The sequence below is a fragment of the Indicator indicator genome, chromosome 7 (genome assembly GCF_027791375.1).
Source record: "Indicator indicator isolate 239-I01 chromosome 7, UM_Iind_1.1, whole genome shotgun sequence".
Taxonomy (NCBI): domain Eukaryota; kingdom Metazoa; phylum Chordata; class Aves; order Piciformes; family Indicatoridae; genus Indicator; species Indicator indicator.
In genome coordinates this window covers 7,785,369-7,805,801 of record NC_072016.1, presented here as the reverse complement: position 1 = coordinate 7,805,801, position 20,433 = coordinate 7,785,369, and the positions used below count along the sequence as shown (strand labels likewise).

General features: G+C 38.5%; 1 protein-coding gene across 2 annotated transcripts in view; it reads left to right on the top strand.

The window, feature by feature from the left end:
• The first annotated feature begins 5,050 nt into the window (after positions 1-5,050).
• Positions 5,051-20,433, top strand: part of SHOC2 (SHOC2 leucine rich repeat scaffold protein) — a 36,205-nt gene continuing 20,822 nt past the window's right edge. The window contains exons 1-2 of one of the 2 annotated variants that reach the window (XM_054382399.1): positions 5,051-5,755; positions 18,181-18,318. In XM_054382399.1, coding sequence (XP_054238374.1) covers positions 5,053-5,755; positions 18,181-18,318 — 841 coding nt within the window. In that variant the 5' untranslated portion in view covers positions 5,051-5,052. The remainder of the gene's footprint in view (positions 5,756-18,180; positions 18,319-20,433) is intronic. The other variant, XM_054382400.1, reaches the window with a different exon arrangement.

Sequence of the window (20,433 nt, the reverse complement as noted above, 5' to 3'; positions counted from 1 at the left end):
AGTACCTGAAACCTCTTTGCAATTACTTGTATGTATAAAAAAGACTTCAGTAAAACGTGTATTAATTCTTTGTCAGGTAGCTAAGGAAGGTGGTATAGTTTAGGCTGAAGTTGTTTGTGTTTCTAAAGTTTTGTCAGCTGGCAGAAAAATAAATACATCTGGATTATGTTCTCCAGACATCAGGGAAGAGTGAATCAAAACTCTGATGCTACTTATTTACAAATATTTTACTTAAAAAAAAAAAAAAAAGAAGTTTGAAACAGGGAAGAGATTATTTTCCTTAATTTCTCTAGAAGTTTTATTTTCCTTCAGGTGCTGTGCCAAGCAAGAGTCCTACTCAGTTTTCCAAGTTCTCCAGCACATAATAGGAAGTCAGTTTAAACAGCTCTGGAAAATGGAAGTAGTTGGCAGAACTGGCTAATTTTCACTGAATTTCCTTTTGCTAAATATATCTCTAAAAGAAGCTCTCCTTTTGAGATACAATGAATGCTTGTTTTGACTGTAGTCTAGAATTGATGATGACTCTTGTCCTTTAACCAAAAGGGCTTGAAAAATATGAATAACCTTTTGAAATGTATTTAGCTTCCTCTGTAGTAGTGTAATTATGCTCCTATCCTCCAAAAGTTTGCATACATGCTAACTTTGATGTATGTGAGTAACCCCATCAGCTTGAATGATCTCCAGCAGGAACTGAAGTACTGTAGAGCTGCTTATGTGAAGCTGAGCATTTAGTTTGTTTATATGTTGGTAGGATTAAGGAGTTCTGAGTGTGGTTGCCCTTTTGAGTTTGTTCTCAAAACTTGATCATTAATGTATGAAATGGCAAGATTTTTAGTCCTGGTAACTGAAAGCATACAGCATCAAATATGTATTCTCATTTATATTGCATGCAAATATGTTAAAAATAATTTTAGATGGGTTGCAATGGCAAATATAAAAGCTATAAAATACTAGAAATAGGATGAGTTTCATATGGTTGTTTAGGTCCTGTGCTGCCTCTGTACTATGATAAAAGAACACCGTAATGTACTTACAGGACAGCTTAGAACAGTTGTTTCAAGGATTTGGTCAATGTGGGGAGTAAGACAGCATTATTGAGCTAGGAAGACTTTCTTGCTTGGACATCTTTCACTCGTGGTAGTTGGTGCTGTATGGTGACTGAGAGGATTTTAGAAGAGAAGGCATTATCTCATGAATTACAGTTTTGCCCTGGCTCCTGTACTTGCTGGAGCTTTTTCCACCTGAAATAAAGCAAAGTGGAGATGAAGGGTTGCAGAGATGTCACAATGGGAATCATCAGGACAGATTGTGCCTTGTGATAGGGAAGTTTGGTGTTTCTTGGGTGCTACCTGCTGGATGGTGAGACCTTCTGATGCTGGGAATCCCAGCCCTGGTGAGCAGACTGAGGAAAGGGGAGATATTTTAGGGGTGTCAGGGACCCATGTGGGGAGATACTGTTCCAGTCAAGGCATTTTCTTTGTAATTCCCCCTGCATTGACTTTTGTGTTTCATCTGGTAAAGACCCCATCATAAGATTGTCCTCTTCAAGTGCTAGTTGTAGTCATTCTAGGTATTGGAGAATTATTTTATTTGGAAGGAGAGAGACAAAACTTTCTTAAACTATTTTAAATGCATATTGCAATCTCAAGCAGTAATTAAAATCTTCAGTAAAGAGATAAAAGTGATATAGGTGCTGTACATATATCTACTAGTCTCTTGTCACTCTGAACAGGGAGTGCATTTTGAAGGTCTGCAGCACTGTGAGCTTGGCTCCAGTTTCCACATCCTAGAAAATCAAGCCTGAGTGTGGCTTGCTTGCAAGCTGTCTTTCTTCTACCATCTTTAACTGTGAGGCAGTCTCGAAGTCATCACCCTTTGTATTGCATTTCAGATGATGTTTCTAATGACTGAAGCAAAGCCAGCAGGTCGAGGGAGGTGATTTCTCCCCCTCTACGCTGCTCTGGTGAGACCCCACCTGGGGTACTGCATCCAGTTCTGGAACCTCTATTACAGGAAGGATCTGGACATGCTGGCACATATCCAGAGAAGGGCCATGAGGATGATTAGAGCACTGGAGCTCCTCTTCTATGAGGACAGACTGAGAGAGCTGGGGCTGTTCAGTCTGGAGAAGAGAAGGCTCTGAGGAGACCTTATTGTGGCCTTCCAGTATCTGAAGGGGGCCCGCAAGGGACTTTTTAGGCTGTCAGGTAATGATAGGAGTAGGGGGAATGGAACAAACTAGAAATGGATAGATTCTGATTGGATGTTAGGAAAAAGTTCTTCACCATGAGGCTGGTGAGACACTGGAACAGGTTGCCCAGGGAGGTGGTGGAAGCCTCATCCCTGGAGGTTTTTAAGGCCAGGCTGGATGCGGTTCTGAGCAACTTGATCTAGTGTGAGGTGTCCCTGCCCATGGCAGTGGGGTTGGAACTAGATGATCCTTGAGGTCTCTTCCAAACCTAACAATTCTATGACTTTTCAATTTTTATCCTTTTGTATCAGCAAAAGATCTTTTTTCCTTACTGGAAAATCAAATGTTAAGCTGGCAGATTGAAACGGGCACCCTGGTTTTTAGGTACAATTACTGTAATTGCTACCAAAGAGTGAAATGTCTGCAGATTATTTGGAGCACTTGTGCTACCAAGCTGCTTTTAGTAGTATTAATCTCCAGCCATCTTTCCTTTCTGAGGCTCTTTCAAGACCTCCTTAAACTGTGGTGTACATACAAAATGAAACAAATCTCTTGGCGGGTTCTAAATTTGATTAAATTGAAAGCTCATGAGAGCAGCAGCCCTTTGAGTATTGTGCACTTTAGGGGCTTGATGTGGAGCAGTAGCTGTCTGGCACTGCTACACGAGTGAGTTTTCTTGGCATTTTCAGAATTCAGAAACTATGTTAGTTCTCAATTCCTTGTGTTACCTTTCATAGTGAAAATAAGTTGTCAGGCATTTCAGGTTCCCAGCCTTTAGTCAGACACAGTTTTATGTTTGGAGTCATTACTTTTCCTATTGCTGGAGTTTTACAAGCACATAGATTACACAGTGCTGAGAACAAGCTTTAAAATATAATGTAGTGAGATTGCTAATCTAGATGATAGGTCTGGTTAATGGATGGTGTAAAAATGGGTGGAAGTCTTATGGGCGCAGTAAGGAACCAGATTGTGTTGCTTCAGAGAACTCTACACTGGAGAAAATTTCCAAGCTAAAAGCTGTTGTTGCTTGCTGCTGCTAGCAGATGGCCATGGTCCTTTACAATAGAGTTGTCCAGAAGACAGCAACTAGAGGCAGTAGGGTTTTCTTGATATTGTAGGGTTTGAAGCACACATTCGTGTTAATGCAGCAGTAATGAACTGGGGTGAAGGACTGGAAGCCAGCTCCTGGAGAAGGTTCCCTTTTGAGCTTTGTTACTAAACAGCCTGATTTGCAGCTGAGGTAGTAGCTTCCCCATCTTGCCAATATTAAATAGAGTAATTTTTTTTTAAAATGCAAATGGATATACTCAGCAAAGTGTGCTCCTATGTGCTCACAGAATACAAATTTATACTTGAAGACAAGCACACATAGCATAACTGTGCTGTTAAAAAGAGTTACTTGAGTTTTGCTAAAAATGTTTGTATTTCTAGTACTCGCTGATGGCTTAAGGATGCAAAATATTATTTAACTTGATTTGATTACAAGCTTTATGAACTTGTGCAGTACATGGAATGCCAGGAAAGCCATACAGCTCCTGTAGATGTTTGAAGGGTGTTTTAACATAGCTTAGTTGGCTGGGGAAGCAAGGTGCTTTTCTGAGATACAAACTTTTTTCGTTAGTGAATGCTGCACAGCATAGGGAAGTTGATTCTAGGCTAAAAGGTGGGCAAATGTGGAGACAGGAAATTATTGTTGCCATTCATCCACTATCTTCTTCCACAAAAATATGATCAAAAACTTCTATGTTCTTGGACAAATCATGTGTTTTGAATTAAAACATGAAGCAAAGCTGCTTTCTGTGATGCATGAGGACTTCATAAAAATCTAAGTGGGGCTTTATAGGTTTCAGACACCTGTTTGCTTATTAGGCTGCATTGTATTCATTGAGAGGGGAAAAATTAAACATACTGTCTAAAGATATGTTATATCCTACTCTTGTGAGAAATTCCTTCACAATTTTGCTTGTCTTGAAGCATAATGGATTATTTCTTGTGATCACATAATGTGATTATTTCTTTTGGTAGGTTTATTTGAAAAATCGTTGTGCTTGTGTCTTCAAAGCTGTTAACAAGGTTCTGCTCCACATTAAAAGCAGAGAACTTTGGTTCAGAGCTAGTCAAGAGGGAGATCTGGAGGCATAATATTCCTGCTGCAGTAGTGTATTAGAATTCATGGCAAATTGAATTGAGACTCTCTTGTGCTGAAAGACACAGCCTGTACAGGTTTGTTTCAAAAGGCAGGCTTAAAATTATAGCAGATGTTTATCAACTGATTTGGCATAGAGGGGAGAGAGAATATTTGTGTTGGTGACCAAAATGTTAGGCCAAGAGCTAGATAAGATGTAGAGTGGCAACTCAAATGTATTACTGAAGGCAATACTAGGTTTAAGAATTGTAATTTTTCTTTCCTCATTTATACTGATTACCTCTTATACCACAGTGGATCTTCTGAGTAATATGTGTAGTATTTTTGGTTTAGCACTGGATATTTCATTGACATTTGAAGAGGACAAATCATTAACCTGAGTTGGTGACCACAGGCTTGATGTAGAAACATGCAACATTTAACTGGATATTCAGTTTTATATTTGCACTAACTTAGGCTTTTCTCCTCTCTCTGTTACAGAAAAACTAGTACGGAGCATTTGACCTTCTAATCTCTGCAGCTGAGTCTCCTGGTACCAGGATTAGGAAAGAGTGCCTTCAGATCCAATATGTAGCAAATGGGTATCGCACCTCTGAAGGTCCTCCCTCAATTCACCACTTGCATGTTTTAAGGATCCTTGTCCCCTCAGCAGTGAATTGTTCTTCTGAACTTCAGAAACGGATTTCATGTGGTGCTTGCTAAACATTGAGTCACCATGAGTAGTAATCTAGGAAAAGAAAAGGACTGTAAAGAGAAGGATCCAAAAGTCCCATCATCAAAAGAAAGGGAGAAGGAGGCCAAAGCCTCTGGAGGATTTGGGAAAGAGAGCAAAGAAAAGGAGCCTAAGACCAAAGGGAAAGATGCCAAAGATGGAAAGAAGGACTCCAGTAGCACGCAGCCTGGGGTAGCTTTTTCAGTGGACAATACAATAAAAAGACCTAATCCAGCCACAGGTACCCGCAAAAAATCCAGCAACGCTGAAGTGATCAAAGAGCTAAACAAATGCCGGGAAGAGAATTCAATGCGCTTGGACTTGTCCAAGAGGTCTATACACATGCTTCCATCAGCTATCAAAGAGCTAACACAGTTAACAGAACTTTATTTATACAGTAACAAATTGCAGTCCTTACCGGCAGAGGTGGGCTGTCTTGTGAACCTGATGACACTGGCCCTGAGTGAAAACTCACTCACCAGTTTGCCTGACTCTCTTGATAACTTGAAGAAACTGCGCATGCTTGACCTGCGGCATAACAAACTTAGAGAAATCCCCTCGGTGGTGTATAGGCTAAGCTCTCTCACCACTCTTTACCTACGCTTTAATCGTATAACTACTGTGGAAAAGGATATCAAAAACTTGTCCAAACTCACCATGCTTAGCATACGAGAGAACAAAATCAAGCAACTACCTGCTGAAATTGGTAAGCGATTACGGGGATTGAGAAGTTTAATTCTATGCTTGTGTTCGTTGTGCAGTTCAGTTAAAGCACGCAGAAGCTGCCACTTTGCTGTTTACAAACTTGGTATTACCAAGTTATGAACATGATCATGCTTATTGCTATGTTATAGAATCATAGAATGGTCTGGACCAGAAGGGACCTCCACAGGTCATCCAGTCCAACCTCCCCAGTCAGCAGGGACATCCCCAACTAGATCAGGCTGCCCAGGGCCTCATCAAGCCTCACCTTGAATATCTCCAGGGAAGGGGCCTCAATCACCTCCCTGGGCTACCTGTTCCAATGTTCCACCACCCTCATAGCAAAGAACTTCTTCCTGATATCCAATCTAAATCTGCTCTTCTCTAGTTTGAAGCCATTGCCCCTTGTCCTGTCACTGCAGGCCTTTGTAAACAGTCTCTCCCCATCCTTTCTGTAGGCCTCTCTCAGATACTGGAAGGCTGCTATCAGGTCTCCCCAGAGCCTCCTCTTCTCCAGGCTGAACAACCCCAGCTCCCTCAGCCTGTCCTCATAGCAGAGGTGCTCCAGGCCCCTGATCATTTTCGTGGCCCTCCTCTGGACTCTCTTCATGTTAGCTTATATTTAGAGTGATCAATACCTTGGAGATACATATATTTAAAAAAACAAAAGCCCTTTTTTTGTCATCTGTCATCCTAAAATCAGATGTATCATGCTTTCATCTTTGCCTTGTACTTTCACATATTGTCTTCAGAGGCCAGATGGTTTAAAAAAAAAAAAAGATACAAGCACACTTTGCATTTTAAGATATCTTTATAAATAATTTATGAACTGTCACAAGTTATAAATGACATTATGGACATGTTACAGAGGGATGTGACCATAGTAATACAAGGTGGGATAGGTAGCTGTATGCTATTACCATGAGCAAGGTGTTGGATGCTGTAACAGTTAATAATGTAGGTTAATGATTTGTGAAAGCCTCTCCCTTTTGTAAGTCATGAATATATTAACACATGGACTCTTGATGCTGTATGCATGGCTGATGATTCTTACATCTTTTTAACAAATATTTGTTTTTCCAAACATAGTTTAAAACGTTTGAAAGATGGTCAAATAGGATGAAAGTGGCTTATTAATTTAAATATTTTATTTAAAAAAAAAAAGATGCTGGAATAGCTGTGTATTGAGAACTCCTAAGTTGTTCTGATTCATGGAAAACATCTCTTACACTCTTCTGAAGCAATATTTGAACAATGTCTGTGCCTTGTAACAAGGAGATTCTGGGTTTTTTTTTTTTCCTATGTATCACCAGCTTTTAAAATGGAAGCCTAGCTTAATCCCTTTAGGGGGAAGGGGAACACAACCTTCATGTGGCTATTAAACTGCTTTGACGTTCTTCAAGTGTAGGAAACAGCTTGTAAAAGGCCTTGTAACACTCTGTGTAATTCGTGTGCCCTGTTTTTAAAAGCTGTTGTGAGACGTTTTGTTGTTAACCAAGCCAGTTACTGAAGTTAGCTCCCTATGCTCACTAATTTTGCAAAGCTTGAGAAATGCTCTTGTTTGAATCCTTAATTGATCTGGTTTCAAACCAGTGGTGTTTACCTCTTTCTCTTGCACCTTTATATGAAAGATGGCATTTTCTTGATGGCAGGAACTCCTGGGCACGTCTGAGACTGCTGAGCATGTTACCAGCAATGTCCAGTACAACCAGCTTCTGTACATGACAGCAAGAGTCAGGAAATGTAGTGAGGTTGTCTTCTGTGAGTCTCAGACTTTGGCTCCCTGTAGCAGCTATTGGAATGGATTCTGCTTATAGCCACAGAAACACAATTTTGCTAGGCAAAAATTAAATGGTTAATGTGGTGTGTTTTCTGATCAACAGGAATTTTGAGTTGGCACAAGTATCTCAGCTATCCTGGGGATTTCCCCTGGGAGAAATAAGGAATTGTGATTTTGACCTATTTTGACACACTTAAGTCCAGCAGCCTCTTTGAATTTTTAGTAAACAAAGAATCATGCTGGAGACCATGGGGCTGATGTTTGCAAAAAGAAAACAAACCACCCCAGCATACCACTTGTATCTACGTATGTTGAAGAAATTGACTGATTTGGCTGATTGAGCTGGACTACACAATTGTCAGTGCTTTACCTGGGTCTGTTTCTGGCTCAATTATTAAATGTAATCCAGCAAAGAGTCAGCTTCTGAGGTTCAACTGTGGAGAATACTTCATCAATTTAAATTAATACTAGTGTGTGAAGAAAAAACTTTTGTGAGTTGTTACATTCTTATGTTTGACATTGCCCTTTAGAAACTTCGTAGGTGTGTTTGGTACTGCAGACATAATTGTTGCTTCTGGAACCTCTTTGTTTCTGAAGTATTTTATTTGTTGAATTCTTATGGTTAAGTTTACATTTAAGTATGGAATTTCTGTACGTGTTCACAGTGGTCTTGGAAAAGCTCATGTGTAACAATTTAATGGAGAAATTTAGATGTCTACTGTGAAGGAATATATGACTCGCTGTGCTGTTTATTTTTTTTTCCTACTCTTGCTTTGATAGGGTACAGGCAGCGTCCTCAGTTCTTTATCACACCCTAGCTTGGGACCATTTACTTCTGTCTTTGTGTCCAGCAGTTAGTTGTACCTTTATTTGTATTGTGATAGTGCACGTGTTCTTTGTTATGGGTCAGCACCTCATTGTGGAAGAGGTTTTAGAAGCACAAATGCAAGACGATTGTCAAAGAATTTACAGAGGAGATCGTTGTGTTCAACAGCATCCTTGTTTTTTTCCAAGTAAATTTCTCTGACTAGGTTGCCTGAAGTGATTCAGTTGAAAAATAAAGAATTTCTAGTTTTAAGTAACACAAGTAACTACCAAGACACATAGAACAGACCTTTTCCTCAAATAGTAAAACCAGACTAGACAGTTTTGCTTTTGTAACTGATTTCTACTTGCTCACTTTCATGTTCTAGCACCAGGATTAAATGTTGGAAACACAGCTGGAAAATGAAACTGCTGAGGAATGTATTTCTTACTTTCCAGTGGAATTTTTCTCTATCTTTAAGCACTTGTTAATTCTTTGTTTTAAACACTTCTTACTTCTTTGTTTTACATATGCACTTAAAAAAAACCCTTGCCTTTTAAGTCCAAATGATTTCCATCTCTTGTACATTATAACTCAGTTCCTAAATACTCCATGCAAGCATTTACATTATCAGCTTGTAAATAACACAGAAATTTTTGTTGCTGCAAAGGGGGAAGTAAAATGAGGCCATTATCTTTTATAAAGCAATATCATGCAGAGCATTTCAGATTCTTTAAAAAAATACCCCATTGTTCTGAGGCATAAGGCTCACATGTCTGATGGGGAGCTAGTGTGCTTGTTCATGTTTTTAAAAATGCAAAGCTTGTGTAACCTGCTGGCTTGTCCAGCGAGGAAGAGTCTTGCAGCAGCTCTTCATGTTGCTAATCTTGTATGCAACTATGCTAAGAATTCTTGGGTTTCTTTACCTTCTCCTTTAGAGGCACAAGTGCTATAAAAGGTTGCCCTCCAGACTTCAGCTTGAAAGATGGGATGTTGCTACCATTCCCTCAAAGAGCCAGCACTGAGTGTGATGGAATTAAAGTTTCACCCTGGTGATAGCGATTTGTGATGGCTTTTGCTACCACTGAACACAAAGTACTGGTTCTGTGTAATTATAAAAGGCTTTCCAACTTCAAGACCTTGATGCTTTAAAATGAAGTACCACTTGATTTGTAAGCAGTTATCCTACTTAATTACTTTTCTAGGAGTCTTCAGCTTCCAGCCTTATGAAACAAGGTGTATTTTCCTTCTGCTGTTATTGAAAGAAATAGAAAGTAGGTCCTGGAGTCTTAAGCGCTCTGATGTTTGGGACCTTTCTTCCAACACCCAGTATGTCTATGACTGGTTGATTTTTGATGTTTCACTGTTGTTAGAGGCAGCAGTTTCCCCTGTTGCTCACATTCACTGTCCCACTGTATGTGCCAACAGCAGTCATCTGCCAGCCATTACTCAGGCCACAATTCTTAGTCTTGTATGAAGTCTCCAGTCTTTCTGTCACTCAACTGTCTGTTTTCTGCACTATGTTTGAATGCTGAGCATGCTTGTTTAGTTTGACTGTGCTGGAGGTAACTCTGCTCTGCATCTGTGTCGTAGTGCAACTGTATCAGACTTAGCCAAATTGTCTTGTGACCACCTAGACACCTCTTTGCCTACTCTGTTCTCTCCCTTCTCTGCCAGAGGTTCACCTTGAGATCCCAGTAGAAACATCCTCTTTAACTACTAAATTTAATAGTTTCCATTGTTTTTGGTTACTTGTTTTTTTTCAATGCCTCTAGCTTCCTACAAAACCCTTGCTTTCTAAGTCATTGCTGAACACTCTGTACATGATTGGTCTTAAGGTGGGTTATTAAGAGTCCTGGAGAGGTAACCTCCATCCAATCTGATATTTTACTCTCAGTTTTGTTATGCCCATAGCAAGTTGTAGCCACTTCCTCAGGTATCTTGACATCATCTATTGGTCAACTGAGTCTCCTAGTTATTTTGTGTATGCTACTATGTCAGACATCTTTTTGTGGTCTAGGTTGACTAGACTGAATAAAGTAGATCTTCTCTGTCATCGTACATATGTTTATCATACATACATATATTTATGCCTTTTCCTGCAAATTCTGTTTGTCTGCATAGTGTTTAGATGATTGTGAGGTTGTCAGAATCTCCCCTTGTTATTTCTCCTTTCTTAAATTTTGAATTGGTAGTCTTCAATCCTGTGACAGTGTTCCTTGTTTGATAGATGACAAGTAGAAACTATACCTCTAGGCATGTAAATTCAAAATACGTTTCTGGAAATGCTCATCTAGAACATGTATTGCCCACTGTGCAGGCATGTGGTATTGACACTTGTTGGAAATAGATTTCATTTAGGGAAACCTGAAACTAACTAAAACATTTCTTAAAAGCCTGAGTGAAAGTAAAACATTTAAGAAAATGTTAGCAGAACATAGAGCTGATCAGATTTTAAGTGGTCCTGGAAACTGCTTTGAAACAGCTGACCTGTTGTGGTGTGTATTGTCTTGTTGAAAACCTAGAATAGAAGAGGTGAACCTACCTACACTGAGCTGCTTGGAAGTAATCTAAAATTTGGTTCTGTTTTGGGGTTTAAACTGTCTTCAGTAGTTAAGCAACACAAATTTAAATGAAATTGCTAAACTTGGGGAAAAGTTGATTTGTGTTTAAAATTAATGTCTTAGTGAGAAAGAGAAGTGTTATTATCTACAGCTAGTGAACAGATGTTTGTGTTTCTGGTCTGCTTACCCCCCAGAACGCAGAAACTCTCATTCCCTTGTATCCAGTTGCTTTATTACAGGTATGATGATGACAGTAACGTGTCATGTCTTTTCAATATTCAGAAGGCTTCTTAATTTTAATTATTCAACTGAACTCAGTAAGGCAAAAAGTTTAGAGAAGGTTATCTGTACTTTGGAAGAAGGGAGGTATTTTACTTGCTCTGCAAATTCAGGCTCTAGGTAGCTAGCACATCATTGCTACTGGCCATTTAATGGTCTTCTGTTAACACTTTTCCAGCTACATATATATTGCTTCTACGTTTTTTAATGTGACTGAAATGATTTTATTAGACTGCAAAGTAAGCTTGATATCCATTGTTGTATTTTCAAATATAAAGTGTTTGTATAAGATCTAAAAAGACTTGAAAGTCCATTTAAGCAAAAACATAATTTGAGATTTGGGTTCCTTTGATACGTTTTTTAAAATGTTTGGTTGGTTTGGACTTTTTTTCACATTTTACCAAAAACTGTTCTAGAGTAACTGAATTGGTAGAATTTTCAGGAAATGGCTGTGCTGGTGTGTAACAGCTTCATGATGCTGAAAGGGGCAGTATTCATTCTCCTCCTTGCAGCTTCTCAGCTGCTAACTCCTGCCTTTTTGAGCTGTCCTTGGTGAGCTGGTTTGTGTCACTAAACTACCAAAAACATTGACAGGTTTGCTACTTTTGTTATCTATTACTTAGTTGAAATCAGTGAAGTTTTGGGTAAGACTGGAGCTGATGTAGGAGGAGTGGGAGAGTGTGAACTAGAAGAGGGAGAGCAGGACTGCCACTTTTGCCCGCGCTGAAGCTGTTAAATCAGCTTGGCCCTCTGCAGCTCACTTGTGAAATCTCACAGGTAGGATCACTCGTGTTATATAAAAGCATGTGAAGTGCACTGCAAGTGGCTTGAAGGAGGATGGATTGCTGTCTGCATCAGATTATATTTTTAGATCCTCTTTTTCTTCCTTTTCCCCCTCCTTTCCATGTCATCTTTCACAAAACCCTGAGTAGCTTACTGGAGTCCTGGTAGCACCAGCTCAGACCCACCTTCCCAAAGCAACTTTTTGCTATGTTTTTGTATGTATAGTGGTGAGAATTCATTGATACAAATTTCTTGATGCCAAAGCTACTCTACACTGCTCTTTGTGTGCATGGTCTTTCTTAAAAATGGCATCCTACCTAGTAGTATGTTTTAGGGGTGCATCTTGCCAGTGTCTTGCTTTTGACTGTAGTCCTAATAAAAATACCAGAATACAGAGTAAGTGTATAGAAGACTTAACCTGACTCCTTTCCCAGATCCAGCAGTTTTCCTATCAGGGATTTCCTGAGTCTGGTGCAGCTTGTTTCTTCAGTCATTCTCAGCAGATGCCTATTGCAATGACATGACCATTTCTTTTTCCTTTCAACTCTTATAAATGCTTTGCATCCTTAGTAAGGTCCACAGGTTTGCTTTGGATGTTGTTCTTGATTAAAAGGTTGCTGTTATGTAGATGTTGGATATATATACAAAAGCAGAACTTAACCTGCTCACTTGACTATTGACTGATGATGGCATCTATGAAATAAAATTTTAAATGGCAAGATTTCCATGTGGAAGCTTTACTAAAATGCAGTTTGGAGGTTTAACTGGAAATGAGATCACAAGGTGGGTTTCAGCTTCATCACTGTATCTGGTGAATTGTCCATTTCACTGAGATAAAACAAAAGATCAGAATGGAAGAATATGAATGCTCTGAGTCAGGCAGTACAAGAAGGATAAAAAACAGAGGAACTGTCTTGGGATGAGGCCAAGCAAATGCTTCAATTTGCAGGCTGTTACTTAAGCAAGCATTTTGCATTTCTTGTATCAAGAGTTTTATTGCATTCCTCTGTGTTCTGTGAAGGAATTGTTTTGCACTGTCAACTTGATAATATTTTCTTATCAAAGACAAAGTTGCATCTTGTATCAGTTTTAGGTATTTATGTCTTCATAGTGCACACAGCTGACAGAAATAATACTGTCAGTGTGATTGAAATTACATTTATGTAGTTCCTGCAAGTTTCTTAAGACTCCAAATATTGTGTCTTCTGTCTGTGAATGCAACTCTTATTCTGTGGAGAATCTGGTCAGGGCTGTTCTGCAAGGGAAATATTTTTAGATTGTAATTCAGGGAATCTGCCTACACCAGACTTGGAATGTCTCTGAGACTCTCTTCTGTTCTTCCCTTCCCCCAACTACCCAATATTTAGATCGTTTGTGGTTTCTTCACTATTTTGAAACTTTTTCATAACACTTGCACCTGTTTGGTTTTCAGTAGTATAGACAGCAAAACAGATGTGTGCAGCTGCATTAGTTCATGTCTACTCACTCCATGCTGAACAGGGTGCCTCCTTATTAAATTACTTTGTAGTTGCAAAGCTTTTCAGTGATGCTTTGAATTTCATTTCCCCCCCCCCCCCTTTTTTTTTTTTAGCAGACCTGACAATATAGAGAAATATTTCTTTACACGGTCTGTATCTAAGAACTCCTTTTGTGTCAGTTGTTTGAAGGAAACCAAACTGTGTTCCTGGGCTGAGTTGGCATGCTAATGTGTCTACAAATACAGCAGCTGAGAATATTTTTATATTTTTGTATTCTAATGTAATAAAAACATGAAGTTGTGAGCAGAAGTGGAATAAATATAGGCATTGGTTTGTGCTTGCTGCTCCCTAGAAGTCAAAGAAAATGACTGTTTATTTGTTTCAGTTCTGATTACTTTCTTGAGCTGCAGGGAAGGTGAAGAATTTGATTCTGGCTGGCTTCAGCTTTGGCATCTGAGTTCTGAGTCCTGTGAAGACTTTTGTGGGGACATAGTTTGGTCTTCTCAGCTAGACAGATTCCTCTTGATTACATTTTCTTCTGGCTGTTTTTAGGATAATAATTAAGTACTCCTGCCTTTTTGATCTCCTTGAAGAGCTTATTGGGATGATGCTCCAAGTGTAATTCCACTAAATACTGGCAGCTTGTTGGAAGTTCAGCTGCTTTTTTCCCCCTTTTTTTTTTTTCTTCTTCTCCCTTTAATATCAATGCTGCAATTATTTTAACTGTTTGAATTCTTCCAGAAGTGCTGAGCAGAGGAAAATAATCACTTCCTTCAGGCTGCCCTTGCTAACACAGCTCGGTAGGTGCTTAGCCTTTGTTATTTGCAAGTGAGTACACTGGTTCCACACTCAAAATGGACAGGATCCTTGATGTGACCCCAGGTTTAGCTTCACCAGGACTCTTTGGTCCTCCTCTGCCAGACAATTTTCTCACCAGCTGGTGCAAGGCTGTGCTACTTTACTAGATTATTCCATGATAGGTGCAAGACTTCGCCTGTATCTTGGTGCTTCTTGAGGTTCCTGTTGGTTTACTTTACTGCCCAGCTCATATCCTGCCTTGAGCCCTTGCTACCACTGTTTCTTCTACATGTTTCATGCATTTAAAATGTTGTTTGAATGTGTATTTAATTTTATTTTTTGTTGCTTTCAGTTATAAACAGTAAATGTTTTGCTGCTGTGTCTTGTTGAAGCTTGTTTTAGACCAGATGTTGAGTCTCTTTTCAGCTGAGCTTTGCTTCTCTGTTTTTGAGTGGTTCCCATCACTAGATCCTGTTGTGCACTCTGTGAATTCTCAATATTTTACTGTGCTTATTTTTTACTTATGTGAATATTTTAACTTTGGTTCCTAAGTCACTTGTGCCCATATTAGTACTGCATCCTTTCCACTTGGCAACTCTTCTGTGTAAGTTACAGTTGTGAGGTGACAATTCAAAATAGCTCTGACTACTTAGCTGTTCTTTTGGGCAGTTGATAATGGTTCAGGCCATCTGTTGCAGTGATGTAGTCAAATCTCATAGAGAGGGAAAAGTTTCTGAAATGGTACATTTTAAAAAATTCTCTGAAATCAGGACACTTATCCCAAAGGGTTTCACAGAAAATGTTGTTTTGTGTGTAGGGTGTTTTTTGTTGGTTTTCTTTGTTTTTTTTGCTTGTCTGTTTGTTTTTCCCACTATGAACCTAGTGAGAGTTGGATAACTATCAAACTACTAGTTGTAACTTGTTCCCAGCATTGCTGATTTTGGGTAATTGTTCTTCACAAACTAGTTTATAGCCAGTGTTGACACACCAGCCTGAAAAGTCCCACTAATATTTGCATTCTCCTCTTCCTTTTACTTTCCATAAAAGTCTTGATCCTCCTGCTGTGTCATCTGGCCTAGGATTTATCATGTCATGAAAGATTTCATAATTTTCAATCTGCTTAAGCATGAGCAGGCACAGAATTAATCCAGTGGAAAACAGACTATATTGCAAACTGTTTGCTGTCCAAGAGTGTAGCCCACCACATGAGAGGTAGGAGACACTGAAACATCTTTGCTACTGAGCTGTAGTCTCTCCCTTCATGACTTAATTTGTGTTTGCTTTTATCTCTTTTTTAAAATGAAGCTGTATTTGTTTTTTTAGATAGCCAAGAAAAATTTTCAGAGTTACATAAGTCAGGGCATGTAACTTAGTCCTCTTGTTGTAACAGGCTTTCAAGGTTGGCCATGTAATGGAACTGTAATTCTGCCTCATCCAGAACATATTAGTTATTTCATAATGCTGGGGTTTTTCAGCAGGTATGTTTAGCTCTGTCATGCTGTAACATTTAGTCTTCACGCATATGAAAACAACAGTGAGGTGATTGTTTGCCCTTCCTTTTTTAAGGATTGTTGAGATATATACTTAGCTATATTTTTAACAATGTTTTTAATTGGACTGTGGTTGAGAGTCTTCACAAATTACTTTATCTGAAAAATGCATGTGAATTGTCTAAAATTTTTATCGGATAGAACCTTTCCTAATATCTCTTCAAATTGCCATCCTTAAGTCACTGCACTTCACGATAGGGCTTTAACTTTCTCTCAATTTCTTCTCTAAACTCTAAAATTTGTTGAACAGTCCTCAATGTATCTTAACATCAAAGATTTTATTAAATGTTTACCAGCGTCACTTTTAAAAATAATGTCTGCATCTTTAATATAACAACATGAAGTATGGCTGTCTAAATTAAACCCAAGTGGTAGCTTGCCCTTTGTTGGCTAAATAAATGTAAGCATTCTTTTTTCCCTTCCCAGAATTAGCTAGTGAGATGTTTGTTTCAAACACATAGCTTTCTGTTGTCAAAGTTTTCAGCAGGTGCAAAAATGAAGCGCAGCAAATGTTGCTGAAAAAACCCAAGCCTTTCTTCAACTTCAGCAGATGTAGAGTGGGAAGAGTCAAGTAAATGAGAAATTGGTGTGATGAAATGAAATTTATGCCACATTTCAAATTTGACATCATTGGTTTAGGTCTGAAGTGAAAACAAACGAAAACAGCAGTCATGAAGTGAAAGCTACTGCCCCCAAGCCTACAAAGATTCTTGAATTATCTTAGTAAAGATTTGTGGGGTTCTTTGTTTGTTTAAAGGGAGGGATTTTGAAATCTTGACAAGCTTTCCTCCTTCCTTCTATTGCCTTCTGTACTTCACTCACTTGTTTTCATGAATAACAAAAAGACACTCCTATCACAGAACACTAATGCTTGCTCAGTTTTTTCTTGTATTTGCTTTCTCCTGTATATTAACGACATTGAAATGTGATTTATGCGCCAGTAGGTACAACGGGTTTGACTGTTGACACTGGTTGCCTGGAATACACTTGATTGCTGCCCTGGGAGAAGGGATGCACACAGAGAGTGATGGAGGAGCACCACCTTTTCATTTCCATCTGTCTAGATCTAGAAGAACATCCCAGCTTGCATTAATAAATGCAGGAAAGAAGATCAGATATGTTAACAATCTTAAGAAAAATTAAATAATAAAGCTGCTGGGGTTGAGTTTTTTTGTTTTTTTACTGGCTTTTCACAACTGATTTGTGACAGGTAGAAAGTATTGTGGCTGCATGACACCTGCAACTCAGTACAGAATCTGAATTCCTAAGTATTTTGCAACTTCTTAAATCATTGTTTCTGATTATCTGCTGATCCAATGGGTAGACACTTTACACGTCACAGCTTGCCCAAGATGGTCCTGCAGGCCTGTGGGAAAATCCTTAAAAGATTGTGTCAGAGATACAACACTGCAACTTAAAAATAGACATTTGCTCCTCAGAAGGAATTTGCTACTCTTCCAGATTTGTTACTCACTGAGTCATGGTCTTGTACACAGATACGGTGACCTCATTGTTACTGGATACGCTTGAAGCTGTTCAAATAATTTGCATTAATTTTATGCCTATCAGATGCAGAAAATATGAATGCATATATCTGTATTCATGTGTGCACTTTTATTTTAAACCCAACAAGCTATTGCTGAAAACACATCATGTCTGTCATTAAAGTAGGTGGAATTACTGTATATAGAGAATTATGCCTAGCCTTTTAAATTAATGTGTAAATGCTAGGTATTAAGCTCTAAACTCTAAGCAAATCCGATCTTTTTTTTTTTTTGGTAAGGCTTAACAGGTAAGCCTTTTATTTCAAATGTTTATTTTCTCTAGCTCTTCTTGCATTTATAAAATATAATAATCTGTGTAAATAGGTTTACACTTTGCATATCATATGCTGCCTTTTTTGTGGTCACTAAAAATGATTCAAAGCAGCACTCAGGATTTTAGGTATCTGTCAGCCAGATAATTTTGATATCTCTTAATTGTCAATTTACTGCTTGAAAGTAATTCATGGTATAAAACCAGATCTCAATTTATAAAATTTCAATATAGTCCACTTACTCCATGATGTTTTAAACTTCTTGTCAGGTTCAAGTTTTGGACTCCTGTTTCACAGATTGAACTGTCAGGAGAAAATCAATAAAAAAGGTTTCTTCAGAGAATCTATAAAAGCTTCATCTGAATTTAAAAACCAAATCATTGATCATGTTTCAGATCTGACAGATGGTATGATGATCCTGTAATGCCTCATTTTATGTGTGTAACTTTATGGTAGCAGCAGCTTTTTTCAGATTATCCCTGAATCTATCTGATTTTATTAATGTCTGTGTGGAAGCCATTGTCTGGAGCTGTGCAATAAAGAACTTGATGTTTTGGTTTTCTTGTGTGCTTATAGGTGAGTTGTGTAACCTCATAACGCTGGATGTAGCGCACAATCAGCTTGAACATCTTCCAGAAGAGATTGGAAGCTGCATGCAGATCACCAACCTTGACTTGCAGCACAATGAGCTCTTGGACCTGCCAGAAACCATAGGTATGTGAACACACTGGAGAAGAGAAAATAAATGATGATTTCAAAGTGTTCCATAAAAGGAACAAATTTTAAATTAAATATTTGGTTGGTGACTGTAGAATGACCGGTTTTCAGTTCAAGGCAGCTTCATCCTTGAGATTAGAAGCAAGTTATGTGTGTTATCTTAGATGGAGTTTCTAGGTGTCTGAAGTACATTATTAATTCTAGCTGTGCTGCAGAGTGCAGCAGCACCTGAGAATGAGTTACAAGGAAAAATATCTGTCACTTCTAACTCTGATTTAACATGTTCTATGGTTATCAGTAAAAGTCTACAGATTGTCTACCCATTCTGTGATTAAGATGAGCACATAAAGGAACTAAAAGACTTGGGTTTGAAGTGTCATACTTAGGCAGATAATTTTAATGAATATCTGTGCCTAAATAAAAATAGAATTCAAAAGGTACCTATTTCAAATGAATGATACATATTTTATGCTCTTTGGTAGAATGACTGAAAAAGCTGAAGATATCATGCTCCAATGCAACTTAAATTGGGAATAATGGACTGAAATAAACACAGTCTTGGTCGATTTCAAAACCTCATCTATAGGATGAAATAACAACATATTACTTTTCTTAATTGATTAAATCAGTTTTAAACAGATGGCAGAGGGGGATGCATGTTGTGATTTAAAAAGACGAAAAAGAAGGCTGTCATGATTTTAAGCTCTTATTTGTCACCAGAAACTACTCAGAAGAACAAATGTTATTACTTAAACAGTATTTATATTGAACATGCCATTAATGTACTTTAACATGTAGTAAAGTGAATGAGCACAAACCCATAGGAACCATTTAACAACACTTCAGCTTTTCTTCTAGCAGTAAATTGATGGTAGAGCTACTGTGGTTTTTGTTTAGAAAGTTTGACCTGAACAGAGTTTACATTGATGAAGTATCCACTGGAACTAAACTTCCTTCCTGAATTGGTGATATTTGGAATTTGCATCTAGCTTACACAATTTATAAGCACAGCCTTGTAGCTATTTTGTAAATGTTATTGAAAGTTGTTTGAAATTAAGATTTGTGTAGTGCACCCGTCATATTTAGGAAGCAAGTTTTCTGGATAAACTGCTGATTAAGGGAAAAAGTCTCTAAGCAAGTGTGAGATTTCCATTGTCAGGGCTTATTGACCACTATTGATTCTTCTGCAGAATAGTAGTAGTGATTGTTAGTGACTGGCAGTCACTGAACTTCTCAGAGGTCCACAAAAATCTTGCTTATGATATTCTGCAAGACTGGGGTTACAGGGACAAGTCATTGGGTAGGAGAGGCACAAAGTTACTTAGACAGCTGAGTCATTTCTGATAGATAGGAAATTGCTGACTATGCAATCAAGATAGTTTGGACTCATCTGTTTCTGCAGAAAGTTATTGTAAGGTTACGTGGTTTGTATTGAGTCAGATTTGCACCTGGTTGGACTGGATTTCTGCCTGTTTTGTTTACCTATTGCATTGTTTTTACAGTTTTTAGAAATGCATATGGCTATCTTCTTGCATGCTTATCTGAGCTGGACATCAGTGCTGTGTAGCTCAACAAACCACCAAAGACAGATGAATTAAGAGACTGAATTGTGCATTCATGTCTTTAACCTTACCCTGGTTCAGTTTTTGCTAGAAACACCAGTAGCAGCTGAGTGCTTCTGTTCAGAGTGAAGACTTAAAATAAGAAATCAGTAGTTGTGCCATGTTTAGTTCACAAGCAGTCAGAATTGAATACTGAAGGGAAAAACTTTAATCTCCATCTTAAATGATAACGATCAACCTATATTTAATGCATGTTACAGAAGAGGCAGCTGTAGCCAGTTTAGCAACCTTGGCTTTGTTTCTTAGTCATCACAGTTTTGGTTCAACATTAAAGCAAGTTGTGGCTTGATTTTTAGATTACAGCTTGCTTTGTGGTTAGGATTGTTCAGCAAGAGACTTTGAGTACTCGGAAAAGCCCAGCGGGTAAATGGCGCGTGGCGGCCTGGCATGCGTCACTCAGCCTGGCTGCTGGACAGCCCTTCCAGCCTCCCCGTCTCACTCCAGTTTTTGTCTCTTTCCCTGCTCACAGATAACCTTATCTCCTGTTTGG